At 60.2% G+C, this 24,983-nt stretch overlaps 1 protein-coding gene across 6 annotated transcripts in view; it reads right to left on the bottom strand.

Annotated features, from left to right (window-relative positions):
* NFATC1 (nuclear factor of activated T cells 1) overlaps positions 1-24,983 on the bottom strand; it is a 132,408-nt gene that overhangs the window by 59,156 nt on the left and 48,269 nt on the right. For all 6 annotated transcript variants that reach the window (XM_035271395.3, XM_017963563.5, XM_035271396.3 and 3 more), the window contains exons 4-7: positions 15,221-15,423; positions 13,169-13,341; positions 12,379-12,519; positions 1,595-1,650 (exon numbers count right to left, since the gene is read on the bottom strand). In XM_035271395.3, coding sequence (XP_035127286.3) covers positions 1,595-1,650; positions 12,379-12,519; positions 13,169-13,341; positions 15,221-15,423 — 573 coding nt within the window. The remainder of the gene's footprint in view (positions 1-1,594; positions 1,651-12,378; positions 12,520-13,168; positions 13,342-15,220; positions 15,424-24,983) is intronic.

The raw sequence follows: 24,983 nt of genomic DNA, 5'->3' as shown, positions 1-24,983 counted from the left end.
CCAGGGCCAGGGAGGAGGCTCTTCCATCTGAAACCACGAGGAAAGGGTTCTGGGAAGGGAAGAGTCCTTGAGGAAGGGCGCTGGAGTGGCCGCAGGGTGGAAGGCGCTGCTCTCTGACAGAGTCGCCTCTCGGGACAGGGAGTGAAGGTGCCAGCACTGCTCTCCATAGAGACCCCTCCCACCAAGAGACAACCTGGACACCCCTCCCCAGTGTCCTGTCCACCTGCCTCCAGCCATCCGAGATTGGCTCCCCCAAGGTTTCCCAATGGCTTGGCTTCCACCTGCACGTGCTGAGTGTCTGCACGAGACTTCACTGGCCCCACCCCGGGGCAAACGCTGCTGAGCTCTGGAGGCCCTGAATGTCTTCAAAACCCCCTTGGGGGCCATGCGGTATCTTATGTCGGTTGGCCTAAAGATTTCCACGACGTTTATAGGACTAAATAGAACACTCAGAAAATTCCATGTAGGATTCGATGCAACTGTATCAATAACACCAGGCCCTGCGCGGTGGCTCAGGTCTGTCCCTCCAGCACCTGCGGATCACCTGAGGTCAGGAATTCAAGAGCAGGCCAACCAACGTGAAGAAACCCCTTCCCTACTAAAAGTACAAATTAGCTGGGTGTGGTGACATCATCCTGTCATCCCAGCCCCTCAGGAGGCTGAGGCAGAAGAATCGATGATGGAACCTGGGAGGCGGAGGCTGCAGTGAGCAGAGATTGTGTCACTGCACTCCAGCCTGAGCAACAGGAGCAAAACTCCATCTCCAAAAAACAAAAACATAACAAAACAAAACACCACAATCCATGGTCTACATGTGACAGCCTGAGAGCAGATCAAAAGACACCACTTTAAACGTGAACACGCAGCTCACGAGCACAGGGATGGGGGACACGTAGCAGCCGACACTGTCGGGAGACGCAGGAACATCTACGGCCGTCCAGACTAAAGGTTGCCTCCACGACTGACCGATCAAGAAGGGGCATTATTCTCAGGCACCCACTGTGTGCAAGTGGTACCTGGAAGCTGTGGCAGGTGACCGGGGGCGGGGGGGGTCTGCAAACGCCCTGGTGACAGCAGAAGCATGACCTGGCCACGTTTCTGCCACGACCCCACACACACGCACTGCCCGCTGGCATGCTGTGGCCAATCGTGAGTCCAGGAGCTGCGCCCAGGCCCACTCTCATGCCTGCGTCACCGTCACAGGGGAGGCTGGTGCAGCAGGCAGCCTCAGGGAGGACGGGGTGAGGAGTCCCAGCTGGGGATGCTGCAGAGCCCTGCGCTGGTGTTGTGAATGTTTCTAGGCAGGTGTGGCCACCCCCCAGGCGTGTCCAGGAGCTCAGGATGGCACTGACTCCCAGGCCCCCTCCATGCCGGGTGATGGAGATGGCAAGGGGACAGCAAAGGGTGGAGGGTCCGTGTGGGGCAACCTTCCCCGGGCTGTGACCCTTACGCTTTGGCTAACATCACTCGGTGCTTCAGCAAGCACAGGTGATCCTGCCCCCGGTTCTGTTACTCTGCACATTATTCTCATTTGTTTCATTTTAACAAACAGGAACACCAGTCTCCCGAGGCCCCCGGGACCAAAGGCACTCACCGGCTTGTACAGGTCACGGTCGGTTTTTGCTTCCACCTCCCAGACGTGGTGGCCATCTGCAAGAAAGGATCAGGAAACGTCTGTGACTGTGTGGCGGGGAGCCCCTCCCCCAGAAGCCCCACGTGATGCAGACCCAGGGCCCTGAGCCAGGAGAGCACCTAGTCCCAGGAGACCCACATATGCCCAGCCCAGGGCTTTCATCGAGAGCAGCACCTCAGGAGCCACAAGCCCCGGCCAGGCCCCAAACTCAATGCCAAAGTTCCTCTGTGAGCTGGAGAGGCCAAGGACATGCAGCTCAGGGCTTGTTCTGACCCCAGGCCAGGATGGGAAGGACTCCAGGGCAGGGGTGTCCTCGGGAATCCATCCTGGCCCCGTGTCTGCCGGACTGTCTCAGTCCTGGGACAGGTCTCAGGAGGCTCTCTACACCACGTCCTCTCGGGGAGGGCAGGGTGAGGAGGAGCAGGTTCCCCATCAGCAGAGCGCATGTCTGCGTGGACCCGAGCCCAGCTCTGCACCTGGCTCTGGAGTCCCCGGCCCAGCCTCCCAGGGCAAAGGAGGCGTGAGGATGATGACACGGTGCCAGGGTGCGCCGCCTGCTCATGCTCCCGGCACTTGGGGAGCAGAAGCATCTCTGGCAGGCGAGGGCCTGGTTGCTGGCCCCCTGGTGATGAGAAAGGCTTCCTCTGACAACTTGGTGCACATCAGGAGGCAGAAATGCAAAACAGGCGGTATTTTTAGCCTTTCCCCAGTGGCCATTTGCATGTTTTTAAAGAATAAAAAGGCTCCCAGAGGTGCAGTGAAAGGACATGCTGTTCTCTCCCCTCCATGCCCGGTGGAGCAGGGGCTCCAGGCACGCGGACAGAGGTGGCCGCGACGCAGCCTGTGTGTGTGCACGGCCCGGCCCCCCTCAGACAGGCTGAGTTTGGGGCAATTATCTTGAATTAACGGATGTCAATTTCCTACAGTCTCTTCCTCTCTTTTATCTTCTCCAACATAGTCTGTTCCCAAAATGAACAGTTGCAGGTATCGACACTCAAGTTTATCCTTGTGCTGTCTGCAAGGAAGAAAACGTGTGTCTGTTGCAAACCCTGAATTACTGACAAGTCAGACAAAGTCCCCTTTTCTCTGTCACAGTGCCGGGCTGCTGCCGGATGGAGGCTGGAGAGAGGAAATGTGAGTCACCTTTGCAGGACCAGAGCCGCCCAGCTGAGTCCGGCCACGCCAGCCTTGGGACGCCCGAGGCCCCCACGAAAATTACCCACCAGATGGACCCACTCCACAGAGCCAGGCGGACCAGCATCCAGCTCTCCTCTAGGAAAGAAACAGCAAGAAACTAAAAATACTCGGTAGCGCTTGAGGGCACCGGCCTTTCTTGAAGCAAGTCCTCCAGGCTCTGGAGAGCTCAGGAGCCTGGGGGCCAGAGGCGTGTTCACTCCAGCACAGGGGCTGGTGGCGGGGCTCCCAGAAGCCCCCAGCGCAGCAGGAGCCCCCACCCCCACTGCATGAAAATCCAATCATCTTTGTGTAACCAAGTCTTCTGGTTTCTTGGTACCTTTTTAAAACAACTTTTGAAGTTTGCTTACAATAAAGCCCATCTGTGGGGTGAGGCCCCGTCCCTACCCCACAAAAGCCTGTGTCCTTGGACCCTCCTGGGCACACCTGGCTGTGGCTTGGTCTCTGCTCTGCCGGAGAAGCTGACAGTCACAGCTTGTTTCCATAGGAACTTCCCTGAGGCTGCGCAGGCCTTTGGTACTGGGAAGGGGAGGGAGGGTCAGTGCCTGCGTTGAGCAGCAGGAGGGAAACTGAGGCACACACAGGGCCAGAATGTCATATTTCACGACACCCTGAGGAGACGCCATTTTTGCAGCAGAGGCCAATACAACCTCCTCCTGTTTATGTCCTGAGAAGTGAGAGGGACTCCAGTTGTCTACCCTGTGGCCTCCTCCAGCCGTCTATCCCACGGCCCCCTCCAGGCCTCTACCCTTGACCTCCTCTAGGCATCTAACCCTTGGCCTCCTCTAGGCCTCTACCTCCCGGCCTCCTCCGGCCGTCTAACCCTCGGCCTCTTCCAGACGTCTTCCCAAAGCAGTGAGTCCGTGAAAAAGCAAATGGAGGGACGGCATGGGGCCATCTTTCTCCTTCCATGCCTTTTGGGAGCCCATCCACGTGGCCGGCCAGGCCCAGCTCAGCACCTGCCACGGAGCTGAGCCCGCCCCACACCCTGTCTGGGAGCACTCACGCCCAGCACTGCTGTGCAAGGTAGGAGCAGAGGTGCTTAGATGTCCCCTCAAAGTGTGGGGAACCGACACATCCCGACCATCCTCGGAGATGCGGCTGAGCCAGCGCCTGTACCTTCCCCCCATCTCAGAGGCAGTCTCTCTCCCTGCAGCCTCCGACGTCCATGACCATTTCACAGCCAACCAGGGTGAAGGCGAGGGCAAGGGCAAGCTTTCTGTTTCTGCTTAAGGATCATAAAGACATCGTCTTTCAAAAGTAGTATATGTTTGTGGCCAGAAATGTCTGTCTAGCAATTGCTTCAGGAACAGACAAGGGGCTGAGGTTGTTTACAGATGGGAAGAGCCACACATCTCAGGAAAGGAGGCGCACAGGTCCGTGTCCTGCTGCTCTCGAGAGCACCATCTCAGCGGCTCCGCACTCCCCAGAGGCCCGGGGAGCAGGGCTGGCCCCCCGCGCTGTTCCAAACTCAGCCTCTGGCAGGAAGGCAGGCAGCTGGCCCTGAAAGGGCCTTTGTGTTCAGCCTTATCAGTGCTCCGAGTCCTCAGGAGGAAACCACGCCGAGTGCAGGAGTAAAAATATTCCAGATCATTAGGGAATTCCCTGCAGCCTGAGTCATCGGGAGGCTTCCCTGCCATGCCCTCAAGGTTTCCACACAGGCAGGCTGGCCAGCCCAGGAGCCTCCCAGACCGGCCAGGACCCGCAGCCCAGCCGGGCCACCCCCACACCAGCACTGACACTGAGCCACTGTTTCCACAGAGAAAGCCATGAGGGCCGCTGCTGGCGGCAGCAGTGTCCCGGGTCCCATGCCACCCTCGGGTGCTGGGTCCTGCATCCTCGTTTTGGGCACCCTGCAGTGTCCTTGTGCCTGAGGTGAGTGTCCCTGGGTGTCTGTCATCCACCCCTGGCTCTCCCTACGTGTCTGTCCCAGCCTGGCTCCCAGAGGAGATTTGGATAGGAAATAGCCACCCAGCCACACACGGAGTCACCCTGTGACCCAGCCCTTCCACGCCAAGGCCACACTGAGGCACATGCTCAGGAGATGGCATGTGTCCACAAGGGCCTCATGTACCAAAGTTCACAGCGGCCTTTCCACAATCATCTCCACAGGGTGGATATGGCCGGCACCAAGGACAGACGGGTATGGGCAGCCACACATGGGCTTCACTCAGCCAGAAAAGACAGCATGCTCTGACCCATGCCAATGAGAGAACCTGAAGGGTGCCACGCCCTGGCCGCACATCAACACCGGACAGCAGAGGACTCCACGCTCTGTGGGAGCTTCAGGCCCCGCAGCTAGCAGGTTGGGCTCCCTGGGAGGGAGCAGCCAGACCACGTGAGACCACGGCGAGGGGGATGCAGTTGCTGGGGCTGGGGTGGGGAAGGGAGAGTGGGGTGGCTGCTCAGGGGCAAAGGTTTCCTTCTGGCTAAAGGAAAACGTTCTGAAATTGGTAGTGGCGGCGTAATTCTGTGAGGCTCCCACAACCCACTGACCTCCACGCTTTGGGTAAATTAAATGGTGCATAGATCGTATCTCAATAAAGCTGATATATAAGAGAAATTCGCCGACATGATCACGGTGATACTGTCATGTATGATCCCAAAACGCCTGAGAAGGAAGAGGAGGAAGGGGACAGATGTGATGTGTGGCCTCCCCACCACAGCAGGCCCTAGGCAGGGGGATTCTGGGATGAAACACAGCCACTCGCTGGGGCAGCGGGCTTTCTGGATGCCCAGGAGCGGGGCTGAGCCTGGGGGGGGGGTCCGGGGCAGGTACAGTCGGGGGGTAAGCTGGGACAACTCCACTGTGGCCCAGGAGCTCCCACATGCCTGGGAGTGCTCAGCCAGGGGGCTTCACTGTTCACCAGAGACCCGCCTCGGCAGGGAAGGCCAGGCCCTCAGGCCCTGCCTGTGCCTCTGCTGGGGAAGAAATGTCCCTGCACCACGGCAGTGGAGCTGAGCACCCCGGATGGCAGCCGCAGTCTCCCCTCACCGCCATGCTGATGGCTCCGTTTGGCGGCTCTGACTTCCAAAGTTGCCAGAGCCCCACGGTAGGGGAGGGCAGGGTCAACGGGTGACTCCCTGGGGTCCTGGGCAAAGCTGTGTCCCAGCAGCACTTGAGAAGTGGATGCGGCTCAGCCCTTGCACCACAGAGCTGGGAGGACACCAGCTGCTGGCCCCACGCCTCGGTGCCCTGTGTGGCCGGGGATGCCCGTGACCAAGCTCTTGAACAGAGGAGTCCCCATCAGAACAAGGCCTCTTTCCCAGCTCACAGCCCTAACATGACTCAGAATGAGCTTGATGAGAACTGTGGGGTCACCACTCAGTTCTAGGGTCCTGGGTCATCTCACGGCATGGCTGGGAGATGTGTCTGCCCCAGGCACCGCCCTCCGTGCCTTTCCTGTGTGGGCTCTGGAGGTGAACAGAGAAGCCTGGGGGTCTGCCTGGCCATCCTCCCTGCTCCTGAAGCTGCCCCGACTCAGCTCTGTGTTGGAACAAGCGGTGACAGTGACGTCGGACCCAGCATTGTCGCCTCCTCCCTGAAAACACAAATTTGGAAGATCTGCACTTGGCCTTTGATGCTCCTGAAGTGCCGCTGTCACCATGCGCTGGCATCTGAATTCTTCAGGAGGCTGAGAGCTGAGCTGCTCCGTACAGCGGGGCTGCCTGTGCCGTGGACGCTGGAGCTGGGAGTTCCCTGCTGTGTCCCCTCTGCTCATCCAGCCCCATCAGAAGGCCCACCGCAGAGACCAGAGGGCCTGCCATGGAAGCAGCCATCCCTGCGCCCATCTGCCTCAGCCTACACCACGCAGAACAAAAACAGACGTGCCGCAGACCCTACCACCCACCCAGACTCCACTTCCCTCCTCAGCGAGACCTTCCATGAGGGACGGGAGGGACAGCAAGGGCTGAAAGGGGCAGTGCCACCAGGTCTGCCTTACGGGGGCCCTGGCCCTCACCTGCTCCCACCTCCAAGAAAGAACCAGACCCTAGGAAACCGAGGTGCAGGGATGGCTGAAGGAGGGATGGGGGACCAGTGTGCAACAACGTCTCTCTGGGGATATCAGGGCCTGTAGGGGCCTTGGGCCTTCCTCAACACCCTGGGGTGGGTAAGCCTCCCCGCTGGCCTTGAAGGGACCCAAAGGTGAGCCCAGGGGAAGTGGCTTCAGGCCCGGGGGCTCCCTGGGCAGACAAGAGGGTCCTTGCCTGGCGCTTCCTGCACCCGGGTGACAGCAGCCTCTGCCTGGGGACCTGCACTCCCCTTGCCACAGCAAATGTGTGTCCTGGCGTGGGACCAGCAGCTGCCGGGCCACGGTGCTTCTGGGACAGCTCTGTGTTCTTCCAAGGGTCCTGGGATTCCCAGCTGAGCTCTGTGGTTGCAGAGCGGAGCCTCCCAAAATCTCAACAGCCAGGTGCCCACGAGAGCACATGGAAGACCTGGGAACTGGGCCGGGCACAGTCTCAATCAGGGCAGCTTCGGAAAGACCTGGGCCTTTGGTCCCTTTATTCAAAAAACGACAAGGTACGTCTGTCCCAGCTTTGGAGTCCCAGCTTCCCCATGAGGTGGGAGGCAGGCCCCTGTCCGCCCGTGTGTGGAAAGATCTGGAAACCTGGCCACGTCTCTTGCAATGTGGCCAGTGCCAGTCCACAGCCCTGTCTCCTCCATGAGGTAACGCCCAGGGAGAGAGGACAGGAGCCGTGAGGTGGGCAGAGCTGGGGTCCCACCAGGTTGGGCTTGGGGTGAACCTAGTGTCGGGTTTCTCAGGGGAGATCTCTAGAAGTGCTGGGCTGCGGGCCTCCGGGAGGGGCCTGGGCAGCTGTGGGGCCCGGGCTTGGCTCCCTGCTCCCACCTCATGGGCCCCGGCCTCCCGCATGTCTGCCCTGTGCGTCTCCCGTGAACCTGGGCGAGGCCCCAGCTGTGGCAGCCAGCATGACCCTGGGTCCAGGCCTGAACCTACGAGCCCTGGCACAGATGGTCTCTGCTTCCCAGGAGCCCCGGCTGCCTGTGAGAGACCAGGCCACTCCCCAGAGGGGCCCCAGGAGGCCACAGGGAGGGCCCTGACTACCTGGAGGAGACGCTGGTCTTCCGTCCAGGCCCCAGCTGGCTGACCAGTCATGGCTGCCACAGAAATGACCACTGATGAGGCCAGCACGGCCCCTCCCGCCGAGCCCCGCTCACCGCGCAACTGATCACTGGCGGACACAGTGGGTGTTGTTTGAGCCCCGTGCATGGCCTCGTGGCCTTTGTGTGCCGATGAAAACCAAAATAGGCATCATTTGCGTTTATAAAGAACTGCCCCAGGACAGGCACGTGACAACGTCGAGGAAGCTGTTCAGCTCCAGCATTAAGAATGGGCTCCTGGTGGATGCGTCCGAACCTCAGAAACGTGAGCCTCTGTCTCACGTCAGCCGAGCTCCATCATCTCAGCCAAGCTCCATCATCTCATCAGCTGAGCTCCATCATCTCAGCCGAGCTCCATCATCTTAGCCGAGCTCCATCATCTCAGCCGAGCTCCATTCCCAGCCTGAGCTCACGTTTCATGCAGGTGTTTTCTGGGCAGTTTCCTGTATGTTGAACGTGAGTTTGCTCCTCAGCCCCTTTGTTGTTCATGCATGCACAGAGAGATGCTTTACGTCACAGACGGGAAGACAGATGCAGTGATCTTTTAACAGCAGAATAGGGCAGGAGGGGCGCAGGTGTGAGGGAAGGGGCGCGGGTGTGAGGGCAGGGAGGGGCAGAGTTCAGGGTGGTGGGGGGTGTGGGTGTGAGGGTGGGAAGGGTAAAAGCATAGGTGGGGAAGGGTGTGGGTGGGAGGGACAGAGAGGGGAGCAGGTGGGTGGCCAGCTGGGGAGGAGTATGGTTCCCACTTCCCGAAGCTGAACCCCTGCAGCCTTGGAAGTGGGGGTCTCCTGTGATGCTACTGGGGGCTTCTGAACTGACACCAGACCCTCGGCTCCCACAGCCAACCTGCCCCCTGGATAAACGTTCTGCACAGACTTTCATTGTCAGAAAAGGTTGTTTTCCAAGGAAGCCATAAACAGATCTAGGTACTCAGAGAAAGGCTGACTCCACCCCAGGCCTTCTGAGATACCCTGAGGAACCTGGGAGGAAGTACAGGGTTCTCTGTAAGCTCCTTAGAGTCAGGCTGAGCCCCAAACACCTGCCCTCCTCCCACTCTGCCAGAGCATCTCAGAGGGAGCCACGCCCTCACCCTGCCAGTTCCCACAATGCAGCCCTGCTGCAGGGATTCCCTTCCTCAGGAGGCCCCGATGCCAGCTTTTCCCCGGCGCCAGCTTCTCCCCGGCGCCAGCTTCTCCCCGACGCCAGCTTCTCCCCGGCTCCAGCTTCTCCCCGGCTCCAGCTTCTCCCCGGCTCCAGCTTCTCCCCGGCTCCAGCTTCTCCCCGGCGCCAGCTTCTCCCCGGCTCCAGCTTCTCCCCGGCTCCAGCTTCTCCCCGACGCCAGCTACTCCCCGGCTCCAGCTTATCCCCGGCTCCAGCTTCTCCCCAACACCAGCTTCTGCCTGATGCCAGCTTCTCCCCATCACCAGCTTCTCCCAACACCAGCTTCTCCCAGCCCTCCAGGGCAGAGGAGCCACTCCGTCCAAAACTTCCCAGAGCTCAGAGATGCTGTGAATACACCCACAGCAGCTGTGGCCTGGCTGGGACACAGAGGCTGAGCTGGCCTGGGCAAGGAGCTTCCCATGCATTCTAGAGGACAGGCGAAGTCCACCTCAGCCCGCATCCAGAGCTGCTGACGTGCCAACATTCACAACAGCCACAACCGTCTGCACCCTTGGAATGAGCGGGACAGCCGAGAGGCACAGCGGCCCTTCCTGGAGGAGCCGCTGACTGCCCGACCGACGGGCTTCCTCAACATGAACCTCCCGAGCTCACGCCCGGCCTTGCTTCCATCTGCAGGGAGCAGTCTAGCACAGACCAGATGACCCCATCGGCAGATGAGAGGGCAACTGTGTTTTCATCTAAATTCGCTTGGTGGTTTCTCCAGAAACAGCGAGAAGCCTGTGGCCAGGATGGGGTGGGGGGCGTCTGCTGCTCTAGCTGTCAGCGCATCAGGAAGTCTTTATGTGACGGCTCCCGCCAGAGAATCCGAGAGTGGAGGAGAAAATGATGTGGACATTTGTTCTCTGCTTTTGAAAACAAGCAATTTGCTCGTGTGCATATGAACATGCAAAGTATCTTATTTAGACACAAAGAACGAAAGCATAAACGCGGTCTGGATTCATTCCCGCAGAATTTACAAGCTCACGTGCTCTCCGGTGTGGCACTTAGTCACTTACGGCTGCGAACCCATCGCCGGCTGGTGCTGGGACAGGGTCACAGACCCGCCCCGACCTCACGGGACAAGAGGGCAGACGTGGACAGACAAACGCATCGTCCGGCAGTGTGGGCTGGGGTGGCCAAGCTCCAGGGAAGGATGGCAGCCTCTCCTGCCTGCTGACCCCACAGCTCAGTGATAGTGATGGCGAAGGTGGGGGGTGTGGGCTTTGATGGGGGCGGCCGCGTGAGGCCAGGGCTGGGCCTACATCCCCTCAGCTCCCATCCCTCGCAGGCCAGTGACTGCCCTTCCCCCAGCGCCGTGGCGTCCACTCGGCTAGCGCAGCGGCTGACCTAGGCAAGAGCCAGGGCATCTCTGCTGACCGTGTTCGGGGTGACCTCTGCGAAGGTGCCCAGACCTCTCTGGGCAGAAGACACTGCCGTCTGCGGCCCCCACACCATCTGCTCAGGCCTGGGCTTTGAGGAGCGGACACTGGGAGCCAGGGTCCTGGCCAGTTCGGGCCCAAGCGCCTCCCCGCACCGTGGGCAAAGCGTTTCTCCTCCAATGCACAGACACACACGGAAGGCTTGGAAGGGCAAATTATTTCAAAATTAGCCTCCTCCCGAGAAGGCACTGGCAAATGCTTTCCTTGTCACTGCCCTTAACTGGTTTTCTCTATAATTTAAGACACGTTTTCCAATTATGTCCTGATTCTATAGGAAGCTAAGTGAGATGTGAGAGGCCTTTAAGCCCATTTTGATTGAAGCACTTAGGTTTCCAGCAAACTGTACAAAATCAAGACCCCATTATCAAGGCTGAAACGCCTCGGCGTCCAGGGATCTGAGTAAGTGCAAAAACTCCAACTGGCGAATGTAAAAAAGAAAAAAAAAAAGAGCCAAATAACAGGCCTTGTGGGGCATGACCCTCACCCACCCAGGGCAGAGGCTCAGCAGGGCACCAGGAACCCCCAAAACCAGAGCGCTCACAGCAGACTTTGTGGAGAGCCGGGCCCACCTTGCTGACCCCTCGAGGGCTGCGCTGGGGTCCCTGCGTCCACACCCGTTTCCCATCAGCGTACCCCACTGTGTCTACAACCCTGCTTGGAAACGGCGAGGTCCCACCTTGGGTGAGAGCACTGGGGCCAGCGTCTGCATGGAGCTGGCCTGGGCCGCACCGCTCTGTGAGCTCAATGCCTGCAGGACGGCGTCCATGTGGGCAGCGCAGAACCACAGGCGTGACACCCAGGGAGGCTCAACACTCCTGAGGACGCCCTCGCCGCCCTTCTGAGTTCAGCCCAGAGCTTTCAGGTGGCCAGATGACACCTGGAGGCAGGGGCAGCTTGGGCAGCTCTGGGGGTCCTGGGGGGTCCGGGCCCTAGGGGTGCAGGGGCCTCACACACACTATGGCTGTGGCATTAAAAGTGGCTGATGGCAAAGAGCACCAGCCCCGCCATCTGCGGCCTCCACGGCATTCCTGCCTCAGCCAGGAATGCTGGTGGAGGGGAGCTCCTTCCGGCCCTGCTGCTAACTGGGCCCCTGAAGCGTCCACTCACTGCTGCTGGAGGACCCCACAGAGCCGGCAAACGCCCTCCACCTCCTCTGCACGTCCCTAGCCTGCGGCTCCCTTACCCATCAGCAGCAGTCATTGTGCAGTGGCCCTGGCGGCCCCAGTAACAAACGTCTGCTCTTCCCCCAGCAGCAGAGCGGTCGGCTCAACACAAATGCACAGCAGGGCACGAACCTGGGCCACGTGGAGCCTCTGCTCTGCGCCATGCCCTGCACGCCCGTCCCGCTGACCACGCATAGGCGGGGACGTACCCGGGCCACGTGGAGCCTCTGCTCTGTGCCATGCCCTGCACACCCGTCCCGCTGACCACGCATAGGCGGGGACGTACCCGGGCCACGTGGAGCCTCTGCTCTGTGCCATGCCCTGCACACCCGTCCCACTGACCACGCATAGGCGGGGACGTACCCGGGCCACATGGAGCCTCTGCTCTGTGCCATACCCTGCACGCCCGTCCCGCTTACCAGGCATAGGCGGGGACGGACCCGGGCCACGTGGAGCCTCTGCTCTGCACCATGCCCTGCACACCCGTCCCGCTGACCAGGCATAGGTGAGGACGGACCCGGGCCATGTGGAGCCTCTGCTCTGTGCCATGCCCTGCATGCCCGTCCCGCTGACCACGCATAGGTGGGGCCGCTCTACAGCCCAGGAGCTGATGCCCAGCCGCCCGAAGCCCAGGCCCGCAGCAGCCCACCGCAAAGAGCATACCTGGGGCTTTCTCCACGAAGATGACCTTGGAATCCTGCAGGAAGTTGTGGCCGGATAGGACCATCTTCTTCCCACCTACGACCGGGTAGCTGTCTGTGCTCTGCTTCTCCACCAGAGGCAGCTCCTGGGCTGAGCGCTGGGCTGTGTCAGAGGGAGAGGGGTGGTGAGGGCCCGTCCAGGTGGGTGGCCTTGGACACACGCATGGCACCCATAAGGTCACGCGGGAGCCGACCCACCCGGAGCCTGTGGGTGACTCCTGCAGATGCCGCGACTTCTAAGGGCGGTGCTGTGCCGTGTGCACACACTCTGCCTCGACAGTGTTCCCTCCTGAGGAAGTAATCGAAATATCCCAACTAAGAGTCAGCCAGTTTCCCTCAAATCACAGTCACCACACAAATATGCAGAGGTCAGCACAGCGCAGGGGGAAGCGTCCCCTGGCCACGCTCAGGTGTCAGAAGAGGCAGAGCCTGGGGACCCTGGCAGGGCCCAGTCAGTCACCCAGCCGTGACCGACACAAACACCTCAGTGTTTCAGGACACACTTCCTCTCCTTTTTATTCTTCCCAGTAGGGGCCACGAGTCGGGACGGTCTGGAAAGCTGGGCAGGTGCATAGAGCTAAGAGCACGCACGGAAACACGCCCAACTGAAACCCTTGTGGCCACACGCTGAGGGAGGCGTGGCGGGAACAGCCAGTCCCAAGTCTGTACGAGCGAGAAGCTGAGAAGGGGTGGGACTGCGGCTGCATGGCGTGGATGATTTCCTCCCTGTGGGGCGAGTGGCATCCACTTACAGCATTCGATGGGGTTGGAGGCCACCTGCAGGGACAGCGTGCGGCCGCCGGGCTGCGGGACGTGCACGCGGAAGACCAGCCGCACCCGCGTGTTCTTCCTCCCGATGTCGGTCTCACCCTTCCGGAGTTCAATGTCGGAGTTTCTGAGTTTCAGGATTCCCGCACAGTCGATGCTGCCAAAACAAAGCCACAGCTTTTCTCCCACGGCTGACACAGGTGCATCGAGGCCTGGCCCTTCACACCCTCTGGCCCTCACCCCAGCCCCAAGAGCTCGGGCCAGCGAGTGGCCACTCCCGTTCCCCGAGGGACAAGACCTTGAAGCCAGTGACGTGAGGCCCTCGCCAAGCGCAGAACAGAACCTGACATCTGCGCAGGTGAGACGGGGCGAGCAAGGGCAAGAGGGGGGAAGAGTAGGGGTTGAAGGGGACAAGGCGGGTGAGTGGGGGTGAGCCCCTAGAAAAATCACTCCTCACCTTTCCTCCAGCCTCCACCCTGACCAAGCAGGTCCCATCTGAGCTGTCCCAAGCCCTGGTTGCCGCCAGCCACACTGGCCACATACACGGGATGTCACCAGAGCAGCCCAGGGGAGGGGCCGGAGGCAGCAGCTCACTCTGTCATTTTGGAGTAGTTTCCAAAAAGCTCAATTTATGACAAGATCCTGTCATTTCCACTATATTTAAAAGCCCTCATTTTTTTGTGTGTAAAACCCATTTCTTCTATGGTTTCATATAATCTCCTTTACTCAATAATTTGATTCAAAACTAGATTCCAGTAACATATTCCGTGTGTACATTCTCAGTGCAATAAAACGCAGTATTTTTCTTCCTGATAAGCTAAGAGAATACAGAGAATAAACACAGACTCCCTGGCCCCTGAGAGGCGGTATCAGAGCACGGTCCTGGCCGCGGCATCTCCGGCCGCCCTGGCTGCCCACATCATGGTGGGGTGAATGCAGCCACCAGCAAAGCCAGGATGTGTACTGCGGCTGTGGAACGCGAGCTTCGTTCTGGTAAACCACCTGATAGTGCCCTGTCCTTGGGAAACTTGGATTACAGCTCTCGAGGCAAACCCAGGGATTCGGAATGAGTTCCCAGGTGTGCAGACTCCCCCAGACGCTTTAGAAGCCAAGGGGGAGGGAAAGCTTTCCCTTTGTTTTTGAATTAGAGGCTTTGAATAACTTACTAAAATCCCATGCAAAGCCCCCATGTGATGTGGCTCCTGCCGCCACCTATCACACCCCTCCCTCACTGTCCCAGGACCTCCACACTTACCCCCCAGGGCATCACACGCAGGGCACTGCCCACGCAGCTTCCCCATTACACAGGCTCCCAGCCTGCAGTCACCCTCGAAAGACTCTGTCCCTGCCCTCTGGCCCAGCTCTGTAAAGCCAGTCTGCACGTGTGAGCCATCCCCACGCTCTTTCACCCACAGACGTGTCTATCTGTTCCCGCCGCGGCACCGCGTGACTCTCTCGGGAACCAGCAGTCCTCCTCCTCCCTGCCTTCACAGGTTAGGGTCAGTGTGCCCAGCACAAGCTGAGATTAAGTGAGTAAGGCCCTATTTGGAAATTACATGTTTTGTTTTCAGCTTACTAAAAAATTCGCTTTTAAACAAATTGCAGTGTGAGACTCCACTCTGCACCTCGGTGCAGGTCCATCCACGTTGCCGGAAATGCCTCAAGTTAAACGCGACCCGAAGCCCAACTGCTCTAACTTCTCAGTGCTCTTGTTTTAACCATTCTTGTCATTTGCACTGCTGTATTCAGAAAGAAACAGGGTCCTGTGTCAGAGCTAAATGTGGAGGAGGATATTTATAGCTGTGCATCTGAGATATTATTTTAAGTGGTAATATACGCAGGGCTGAAACCCTAGAGAGAAGCAAATCCATTGTCAAAAGCACAAGTGAAGTTTACTTATTAGCTGTTAAACCAAGAGTGTCCTGGCCATGGAGGCTGGAAGTGTGGGGGGCTGGCCAAACCCCCAGGGCCAGGAGGAAGGTGCGCCCTGCACCCCCCGCCCCAGAGGCCAGAGGTCCCCGAAGCCTGTGGCTTACACGGCACGCATGTTGTTCTCCGGCAGGAGTGGGATCTCCAGGACTTTGGTGTTGGAGAGGATGGCCTCGTGGCTGGTGGTGGACACGGTCTTCCCTGTGATCCGGTGCACCTGGTAGAAAGCATGCGGGCGCAGCAGGCGGTCATCCGCTGTCCCGATGAATAGCTGTAGCATCAGAGGCTCGTTCTCCAAGTAGCCATGGAGCTGGCGAGAGAACAGAACACCCGCTCAGCACCGAGCAAACGGACTGCCGTGAGTCCCCAGGGCGCACAGAAAGAGCCTGCAGAGGTTCCAGGCCTGCGTCCCTTCCCTGGCCCCCTTTTTATTTCTGTGATGTATACTAGCGCATTTTGAAAGCAGACTAGAAAATGCCTCGTTAACCTATCGTCCTGGCCACTGAGGTCTAGGCTTTAAACACCTGTTGCCACTTTCAAATACACACACATGCACACACCCGTACGCTCCCGTGTGCGCTCCTGTGTGCACACACACACCTGTATGCTCCCGTGCACGCTCCTGTGCTTGCACACACCCATACGCTCCCGTGCGCTCTCCTGTGGGCACACACCCGTATGCTCCTCTGTGGGCACACACCCGTACGCTCCCGTGCGCTCTCCTGTGTGCACACACACACCCGTACGCTCCCGTGTGCTCCTGTGGGCACACACCCGTATGCTCCCCTGTGGGCACACACCCTACACTCCTGTGCGCTCTCCTGTGGGCACACACACGTATGCTTTCCTGTGGGCACACACCTGTATGCTCCCGTGCGCTCTCCTGTGGGCACACACACACCCATACTCTCCTGAGCACTCTCCTGTGTGCACACACCCGTACACTCCCGTGCGCTCTCCTGTGGGCACACACCCGTACGCTCCTGTGCACTCTCCTGTGGGCACACACCCATATGCTCTCCTGTGGGCACACACCTATATGCTCCCATGCCCTCTCCTGTGGGCACACGCCCATGCACTCCCGTGCGCTCTCCTGTGGGCATACACCTGTACGCTCCCGTGCGCTCTCCTGTGGGCACACACACACCCATACTCTCCTGTGCACTCTCCTGTGTGTGCACACCCGTACACTCCCGTGCACTCTCCTGTGGGCACACACCCATATGCTCCCCTGTGGGCACACAACTGTACGCTCCCGTGCGCTCTCCTGTGTGCACACACACACCTGTACGCTGCCATGTGCTCTCCTGTGCACACACACCGGTACACTCCCGTGAGCTCTCACGTGCATGAGCATGGGTGGCACATGGAGCACAGCACACATGCTCACTGCACACCTGTGCAGGCCACACCAAGGCCACAGGAGAGCGCACGGGAGAGCATGTGCAGTGCCCACGCCGAGGCCACGTGAAGCTGGTGGGGAGCATGTGCAGTGCCCACGCCGAGGCCACGTGAAGCTGGTGGGGAGTATGTGCATGCCCCATGCCAAGGCCGTGGTGAAGCTGGTGGGGGAGTGAGTGCAGGAAAGCTACATCCACGCTGAGCCACGTGCAAGGCCTTGCTTCACGAATAAATCCAGACGAGGCCCCACAGGACATGACGAACGTTCCTGTGGTCCAGTAACCTGAACTGGGCAGCACACGACTCCTCCTGATCAGTGGACGCCACGCTGCGTGTGCACACACATGGCACCAAGGGCCCTTTCTGATGGCCCGCTGCACCTCTCCTCCTGCAGAGGCAGGGGAGTACTCAACACCATCCGGGCAGCCAAGCAGCTGGTGTCCAGAGGCGGACACGGGCAGCAGACACTGCCCAGGGCAACTATGCATGGAGGCGTCTGTGGCCCACACCATCCACGGAGCTCATAGCTTCTCGACCAGCGCTGTGTGTGTGAGGCTCAAAACCCACACGGCCAGATAAGACCCAGGCGAATGGAGCGGCCCAGGTCGTCCTCCAGGACGTGGGTGGCCAGGCCCTGCTTCTGCCAGGCGCACACTGTTTAGGACCAGCTGCTCTGTGGGACGAGTCGCTCGTGGCGTCTGAGAGGTAAATGCCAGTGCCGCGCCGCTCCCTCCCCTCCCCCTCTGCTCCACACGCCCGGGTCTGCCTTCGGCACCGAGTCATTTGCAGAACTGTTTGTTTTTACCTTCAGTGCCACCATTTACAATCGCTACAGTGTGATTCTATTTGCAAGAGGCAAGTTTGGGTGGGAACAAGAACGTCCGCTTCTCAAAGCAGCACAGAGGCCTAGAGTGATGCTGTGGGGGTCAGAGCTTACGCAGCGGGGCCTCCCAGAGCCCCCCTCGCTCAGAGCACCTTCCCGTCTGTGTCCCCAGAGTGTGCCCCGGTGAGCCCCAACCTTGGAGCCCTGAGATTGTCAGGTGATCCGTGCAAGGCCTGTGGCAACGCCCGCCCCAGGAACCACCTGCCCTGGGAAGCCCCATCCTGGGAACGTTTGTGGTCGATGTTCTTACTAAACTAGTTAAAAAATCTCTGAAAACAGATGGAAGCCGCAGCAGAGCGACCACGTGAAGAATCCCACACTCCTGTAGGCACGTCCTGGCCACAGGAAAATACGGCGGATGCCACTGAATGCACAGACGTCTGTGCAGGGCCAGCAAGGCCCAGGGGAGGGTGGGGAGCCTGAGATGCGGGCTGCTCCTCACAGACTGCAGGGGATGGACCCTGCCCCCAACACGGCAGATTCTCAGAGGTCGGTGGGCAGAGGGGAGATGGTCCTGGAGGGGCCCGGGCAGGCAGCAAGATGGCCCCTGCTCCACGGCTCCAGCTCAGACTCAGCCTCCCTGTGGTCATTACAGTCAAGAACAAGCCAGTATCTGAGTTCAGTATGGGGCTGAACTCAGAGCCCCCCGGGAAGAGGCTGCAGTGAAGCTCTGGCTGCTGTCACCAAGGGCCTGACCGCCAGTCCCAGACTGACAGGCAGGGCTCGGACCCGGACCCCAGCTGAGACAACGGAGGGACATCTGGGGTCTGAAACACAAAGCCCGAGGCCAAACGAAGGCGCCACGTGGGAATGTGGTGGGAAGGCCACAGATGACGAGGACACGGCTGCGATGTGCATGGGTGCCACATGGGAACACGGTGGGGAGGCTACAGACAGGGACGAGGACACAGCTGCGATGTGTGAAGGTACCACATGGGAGCACGGTAGGGATGCCACAAAGGAGGACGAGGACACGGCTGTGATGTGCATGGGAGCCACGTGGGAATGCGGTGGGGAGGCCACAGATAGGGACGAGGACACTGCCATGTGCACGGGGGCCACATGGGAACACGCTGGGGAGGCCACAGATGGGGACGAGGACATGGCTGTGATGTGCATGGCACCCACAGCAGTCTGTGACGAAGGCCACCCACATTACAAAGGGATTCCTGCCAAGGCTGCGTAAGTGTAGGACAAATACCTTTCCCTTCCAACAAGAGACTCTCTTCCCTATGCACACACCAGTGTCTCCACGCAAACCATCAGGACAGGGAACTAGGACCTGCCTGTCCAGGCCCTCAGCTCCCGGGCAGGGCGATGCCAGCCTGTGCCTGTTTCCTGAACTTTCTAAGAAGGCTGGACTCTCTGTAGGACTCACTTTTAGGACGGGAAATGTAAAAAGAAAAGCAGAGACGCACTAGGAGGCAGATCCTGCACACGGCATTCCATTTTCCAAGACTTGGCACCCGAATATTTAACTCACGTAGAAAACGTATGTAAACGGTCTCTGACCAAAACCCCCTCTGGGGGCGGGGGAGCTCCGAGGGCCTGGCCCGGGTCGCGTGGTTTAAACTCGCCAGGACTCCTGTGGCAGTTCTCTGATGGCACATGAACGCTGTGGATTCAGGGTGCAACTGTGTTCCTTAAAAAAATGCCATTTCAGTGAAAATGGGAATATTTATGGTCGAACCTGAACATCTATTATTTAAAACACGATGTTCATTTTAGGAAAAGTGACTTAAATACGTCGCGGTCACAGCAAGGCCTGCGCCTTCTGCCTCTGGCACGGTGCGGAAACTGTCACAACAACGACCTCTCTTCGCCTCAACCTCAACTAAACAAAACGTATTATTCCGCTGCCAAGGTGTAAATACCACCAAGTTCCCTACATGTTAAAATGTTTTTAGCTCCTATGCTGACCTCAGCACTTACACGGTGACATGATGGGTGAAAAGAATGATTGAGGCCAAATTTATTCAGTGTGGACTCAGCTGTGAGCGTGCAGGGAGGGAGGCGTGGGGTGGACGGAGGCGGCGCACGGGCAGGTGGGAATGTCAGGGGGAGGGAGACCTGGGGTGGAGGGAGGCGTGGGGTGGACGGAGGCGGTGCACAGGCAGGTGGGAATGTCAGGGGGAGGGAGACCTGGGGTGGAGGGAGGCGTGGGGTGGACGGAGGCGGTGCACAGGCAGGTGGGAATGTCAGGGGGAGGGAGACCTGGGGTGGAGGGAGGCGTGGGGTGGACGGAGGCGGCGCACGGGCAGGTGGGAATGTCAGGGGGAGGGAGACCTGGGGTGGAGGGAGGCGTGGGGTGGACGGAGGCGGTGCACAGGCAGGTGGGAATGTCGGAGGGAGGGAGACCTGGGGTGGAGGGAGGCGTGGGGTGGACGGAGGCGGCGCACGGGCAGGTGGGAATGTCGGGGGGAGGGAGACCTGGGGTGGAGGGAGGCGTGGGGTGGACGGAGGCGATGCACGGGCAGGTGGGAATGTCGGGGGGAGGGAGACCTGGGGTGGAGGGAGGCGTGGGGTGGACGGAGGCGGCGCACGACGGGGATGTCACGCCCTCTGCCCCCCGTCTGAGCTGCTGCACACGCTGAGCAAAGGCGGCTGGCTCAGGCTCCTCCACGAGGCCACAGGAGCAGGCGTCAGCCTAAAGGAAATTATGCATTTAGGGCACAGAAGTCAAATCTGCATTTTTCAAATTGCCCCAAGGAAGTACCAGCTCACAAACAGGTTTCAACCCCAAATCCCCCCACACTGGATTAATTTAAGAGACTGCCTTGCTGTGTGGACAGTGTCTAGGCTCCTGTTTTCAGCCCTGGAATCCTCATCACGCACAACAGCAGCCAGAGGTCTCTCCTGTCACAGGGCTGGGTACCAGGCAGGAGTGTGTCTCCCATATGGTAGGACATCCATCCACATTCTCCCACAAAGCCTGAGAAGGCAGGCATCAGTGGCCCGTGGCTCCTCTCCTTGGTGGGGGGGGTGGCCTGGCCAGGATGACATGGCGGCCACCACAAGACCCACTTGACCTGTGGCACGGGCCCATCTCAGCCGTGGCACGCCAAAGCTGACGAGGCGACAGCACAGGGTACTTGTAAAAAAATACACAATTTGATGCACCACGGAGACTTTACTCAAGAAACCCAGAAAAAGCAGAAACAAAAATAAAAGACATAAAAAATGGAGCCAGTAGTCAAAGGGAGCACCCCAAACCCAAGGTCGGAGGAGCAGGTCACACGCTTCAGCGTCCACCCTCTCCTGCCCTCAAAACCCACGGTCAGAGGGGCAGGAAGCACCCCACGCGTCTTCCCTCCTTCCCCTCTTTTCTCAGCCAGGCCTGTCTCTGGCACCTACCAAAAGCGGGACGGGCGGGTGCTGCGTGGCTGTGGGTGTGATTTCTGGGCTTGCAGCAAGTGCCACAGGGACAATCCAGGAGAAGCCACCAAGGGACAGACACACAGCATCCACCTCCTCACCTGCTGGTTGTGCAGAGCCTGCATGAGTGTGGGCGTGTGTACCAGAAGTGGGTGTGTGCAGGTGAGTGCGTCCATGGGAGTGCCGTGTTTGCAGCACCGGTGTGGTCTGCGGGGTCGGGCGTGTGTACCAGAAGTGGGTGTGTGCAGGTGAATGCGTCCATGGGAGTGCCGTGTTTGCAGCACCGGTGTGGTCTGCGGGGTCGGGCGTGTGTGTGTGGTGTGGTCTGCAGGGTCGGGCGTGTGTACCAGAAGTGGGTGTGTGCAGGTGAGTGCGTCCATGGGAGTGCCGTGTTTGCAGCACCGGTGTGGTCTGCGGGGTCGGGCGTGTGTACCAGAAGTGGGTGTGTGCAGGTGAATGCGTCCATGGGAGTGCCTGTGTTTGCAGCACTGGTGTGGTCTGCGGGGTCGGGCGTGTGTGTGTGGTGTGGTCTGCGGGGTTGGGCGTGTGTATGTGGTGTGGTCTGCGGGGTCGGGCGTGTGTGTGTGGTGTGGTCTGCGGGGTCGGGCGTGTGTATGTGGTGTGGTCTGCGGGGTCGGGCGTGTGTGTGGTGTGGTCTGCGGGGTTGGGCGTGTGTACCAGAAGTGGGTGTGTGCAGGTGAATGCGTCCATGGGAGTGCCTGTGTTTGCAGCACCGGTGTGGTCTGCGGGGTCGGGCGTGTGTGTGTGGTGTGGTCTGCGGGGTCGGGCGTGTGTATGTGGTGTGGTCTGCGGGGTCGGGCGTGTGTGTGTGGTGTGGTCTGCGGGGTCGGGCGTGTGTGTGTGGTGTGGTCTGCGGGGTCGGGCGTGTGTGTGTGGTGTGGTCTGCGGGGTCGGGCGTGTGTGTGTGGTGTGGTCTGCGGGGTCGGGCGTGTGTGTGTGGTGTGGTCTGCGGGGTCAGCCGTGTGTGTGGTGTGGTCTCTGAGGTCAGGCGTGTGTGTGGTGTGGTCTCTGGGGTCAGGCGTGTGTGTGGTGTGTTCTGCGGGGTCAGGCGTGTGTGTGGTGTGTTCTGCGGGGTCAGGCGTGTGTGTGGTGTGTTCTGCGGGGTCAGGCGTGTGTGTGGTGTGGTCTCCGGGGTCAGGCGTGTGTGTGGTGTGTTCTGCGGGGTCAGGCGTGTGTGTGGTGTGGTCTCCGGGGTCAGGCGTGTGTGTGGTGTGGTCTCCGGGGTCAGGCGTGTGTGTGGTGTGGTCTCTGGGGTCAGGCGTGTGTGTGGTGTGTTCTGCGGGGTCAGGCGTGTGTGTGGTGTGGTCTCCGGGGTCAGGCGTGTGTGTGGTGTGGTCTCTGGGGTCAGGCGTGTGTGTGGTGTGTTCTGCGGGGTCAGGCGTGTGTGTGGTGTGGTCTCTGGGGTCAGGCGTGTGTGTGGTGTGTTCTGCGGGGTCAGGCGTGTGTGTGGTGTGTTCTGCGGGGTCAAGCATTTGTGTGTGGTGTGGTCTGCGGGGTCAGCTGTGTGTGTGGTGTGGTCTGCGGGGTCAGGCGTGTGTGTGGTGTGGTCTCTGGGGTCAGGCGTGTGTGTGGTGTGTTCTGCGGGGTCAGGCATGTGTGTAGTGTGGTCTCTGGGGTCAGGCGTGTGTGTGGTGTGTTCTGCGGGGTCAGCCGTGTGTGTGGTGTGGTCTGCGGGGTCAAGCATGTGTGTGTGGTGTGGTCTGCGGGGTCAGGCGTGTGTGTGGTGTGGTCTCTGGGGTCAGGTGTGTGTGTGGTGTGTTCTGCGGGGTCAGGCGTGTGTGTGGTGTGTTCTGCGGGGTCAGCCGTGTGTGTGGTGTGGTCTGCGGGGTCAAGTATGTGTGTGTGGTGTGGTCTGCGGGGTCAGGCGTGTGTGTGTGGTGTGGTCTGCGGGGTCAGCCGTGTGTGTGGTGTGGTCTCCGGGGTCAGGCGTGTGTGTGGTGTGGTCTGCGGGGTCAGCTGCGTGTGTGGTGTGGTCTGCGGGGTCAGGCGTGTGTGTGGTGTGGTCTGCGGGGTCAGGCGTGCGTGTGTGGTGTGGTCTGCGGGGTCAGGCGTGCGTGTGTGGTGTGGTCTGCGGGGTCAGGCGTGAGTGTGTGGTGTGGTCTCCGGGGTCAGGCATGCATGTGTGGTGTGGTCTGCGGGGTCGGGCGTGCGTGTGGTGTGTGGTCTCCGGGGTCGGGCGTGTGTGTGTGGTGTGGTCTGCGGGGTCAGCCGTGTGTGTGGTGTGGTCTCCGGGGTCGGGCGTGTGTGTGTGGTGTGTTCTGCGGGGTCAGGCGTGTGTGTGGTGTGGTCTCCGGGGTCAGGCATGCGTGTGTGGTGTGGTCTGCGGGGTCGGGCGTGCGTGTGGTGTGTGGTCTCCGGGGTCGGGCGTGTGTGTGTGGTGTGGTCTGCGGGGTCAGCTGTGTGTGTGGTGTGGTCTCCGGGGTCAGGCGTGTGTGTGTGGTGTGGTCTCCGGGGTCGGGGGTGTGTGTGGTGTGTTCTGCGGGGTCAGGCGTGTGTGTGGTGTGGTCTGTGGGGTCAGGTGTGTGTGTGCCACAGTGGTGTGGTCTCCGGGGTGGCACACCCACAGTGCTTCCCTGTAAATTGGCCAGATCTGGCTTTAAGGGGCAGCTCTCCTGCCTGACACCCTGTTCTGGCCCCTTCAGATGCAGGAAAGGGCCTAAGGGGTCTGGGGCGTCCCTCCAAAGAGCAGCATGGGCTCCGGGAGGGGGCAGGGTGGGGCCCAGGCATGGCCTCTCGTCTTGCTTCCTGGCCTGCAGATCAGGGGAGGAGCGGGGAGGAACACGGATGCCATGGCTGGAGACTCAGGTCTGAGCCAGAAGTGGGGGCAAGGCCTTGTGTTCTCTGAACACATGTGCACGTGTCCACACACAGCTACGCTGGGAAATGTATGTGCACACCCCTCCAGAGCGCACACACACCCCACAGAGCGCACACATCCCACAGAGCGCGCACACCCACCACAGAGTGCACACCCCCCACAGAGCACGCGCACACATCCCAGAGCGCGCACACCCCACAGAGCGCACACACACCCCAGAGCACGCACACCCCACAGAGCGCACACACCCCCCACAGAGCGCGCACACCCCAGAGCACGCACACCCCCCAGAGCGTGCACATCCCCCAGAGCGCGCACACCCCACAGAGCGTGCACACCTGACAGAGTGCACACACACCCCCACAGAGCACACACACCCCACAGAGCGCACGCACATGCCCCACAGAGAGCAAACATGCAGATATATGCCCATGTGCAGGCGGCAAGCATGTGTGTGATGGGCATGTGGGTCTCCATGTCTCTCCGGGAGAGAGGCCCCCAGAGGCCGTAACTGCTGTGGAGAGCTGGTGCCCTGCTCAGCCACCTTGGCCCACCACTCTCCTGGCTGCTCTCCCAAACTGTGCCTTGCAGGGACTACCGCACCCCATCAACACAATTTCCAGCTGGACCTGGCAGGGATGGTGCTCAGCACAAGCCACAGACTCACCAGAACACCAACAGGGCTGCGGGGCCAGGTCACAGACACGGGGGGAGGGGCGCAGGACATGGACACAGTGGGGAGCAGGGCACAGACTGGGGGGGCGCAGGGCACAGACACGGGAGGTGCAGGACACGGTGGGGAGAAAGAGGCCCCAGGAGTGCGGCCCACCCAGCGGCCACGTGCACTCCAGAGCCCCACAGCTACAGTGATGCCAAGTCCAGACACGCAGGGGTGAGGGGCCCGAGGGACTCCGGGATGTTAGAGTCACTGTCCGGCAGTGCTGCAGCCCTTCCTCTGGGGCCGCATCCTGCAAATGGCAGCGCCACAGCCCTGCGCTCCCAAAGCTCTGGGTGAAACCTCCTCCTTCCCTCGGGCACAGCCTCGGGAGCCTTTCGGGATGAGACTTGGTCAACTATGTGCTCCAAGTGTCCATGATGGTTCCCAGCAGCTGTGCTGTCCCCAGAAAAGCGCCTCTGTCCACAGACAAGGGCCCAGTGTCCTCCCTGGAGGAGAGAGGTGTGGCTAGAGACACAGGGACAGACGCCCGGCCCAGACCGGCACACACCCATGGGTGCTCCCAGCCGTCACTCCCACATCGGGCTTGAGCAGGGCACAGACAGGGAACCGCCACCGTCACAAAGAAAGCAGCCCTGACTCCAGAGCTGGTCAGACACAGCGGCGCACAAACCTGGGAGAGTTCAGAAATGGCTG

The sequence above is a fragment of the Callithrix jacchus genome, chromosome 13, assembly GCF_049354715.1.
Source record: "Callithrix jacchus isolate 240 chromosome 13, calJac240_pri, whole genome shotgun sequence".
In the NCBI taxonomy this organism is placed as follows: Eukaryota; Metazoa; Chordata; class Mammalia; order Primates; family Cebidae; genus Callithrix; species Callithrix jacchus.
This window is presented reverse-complemented; position numbering and strand designations above follow the sequence as displayed.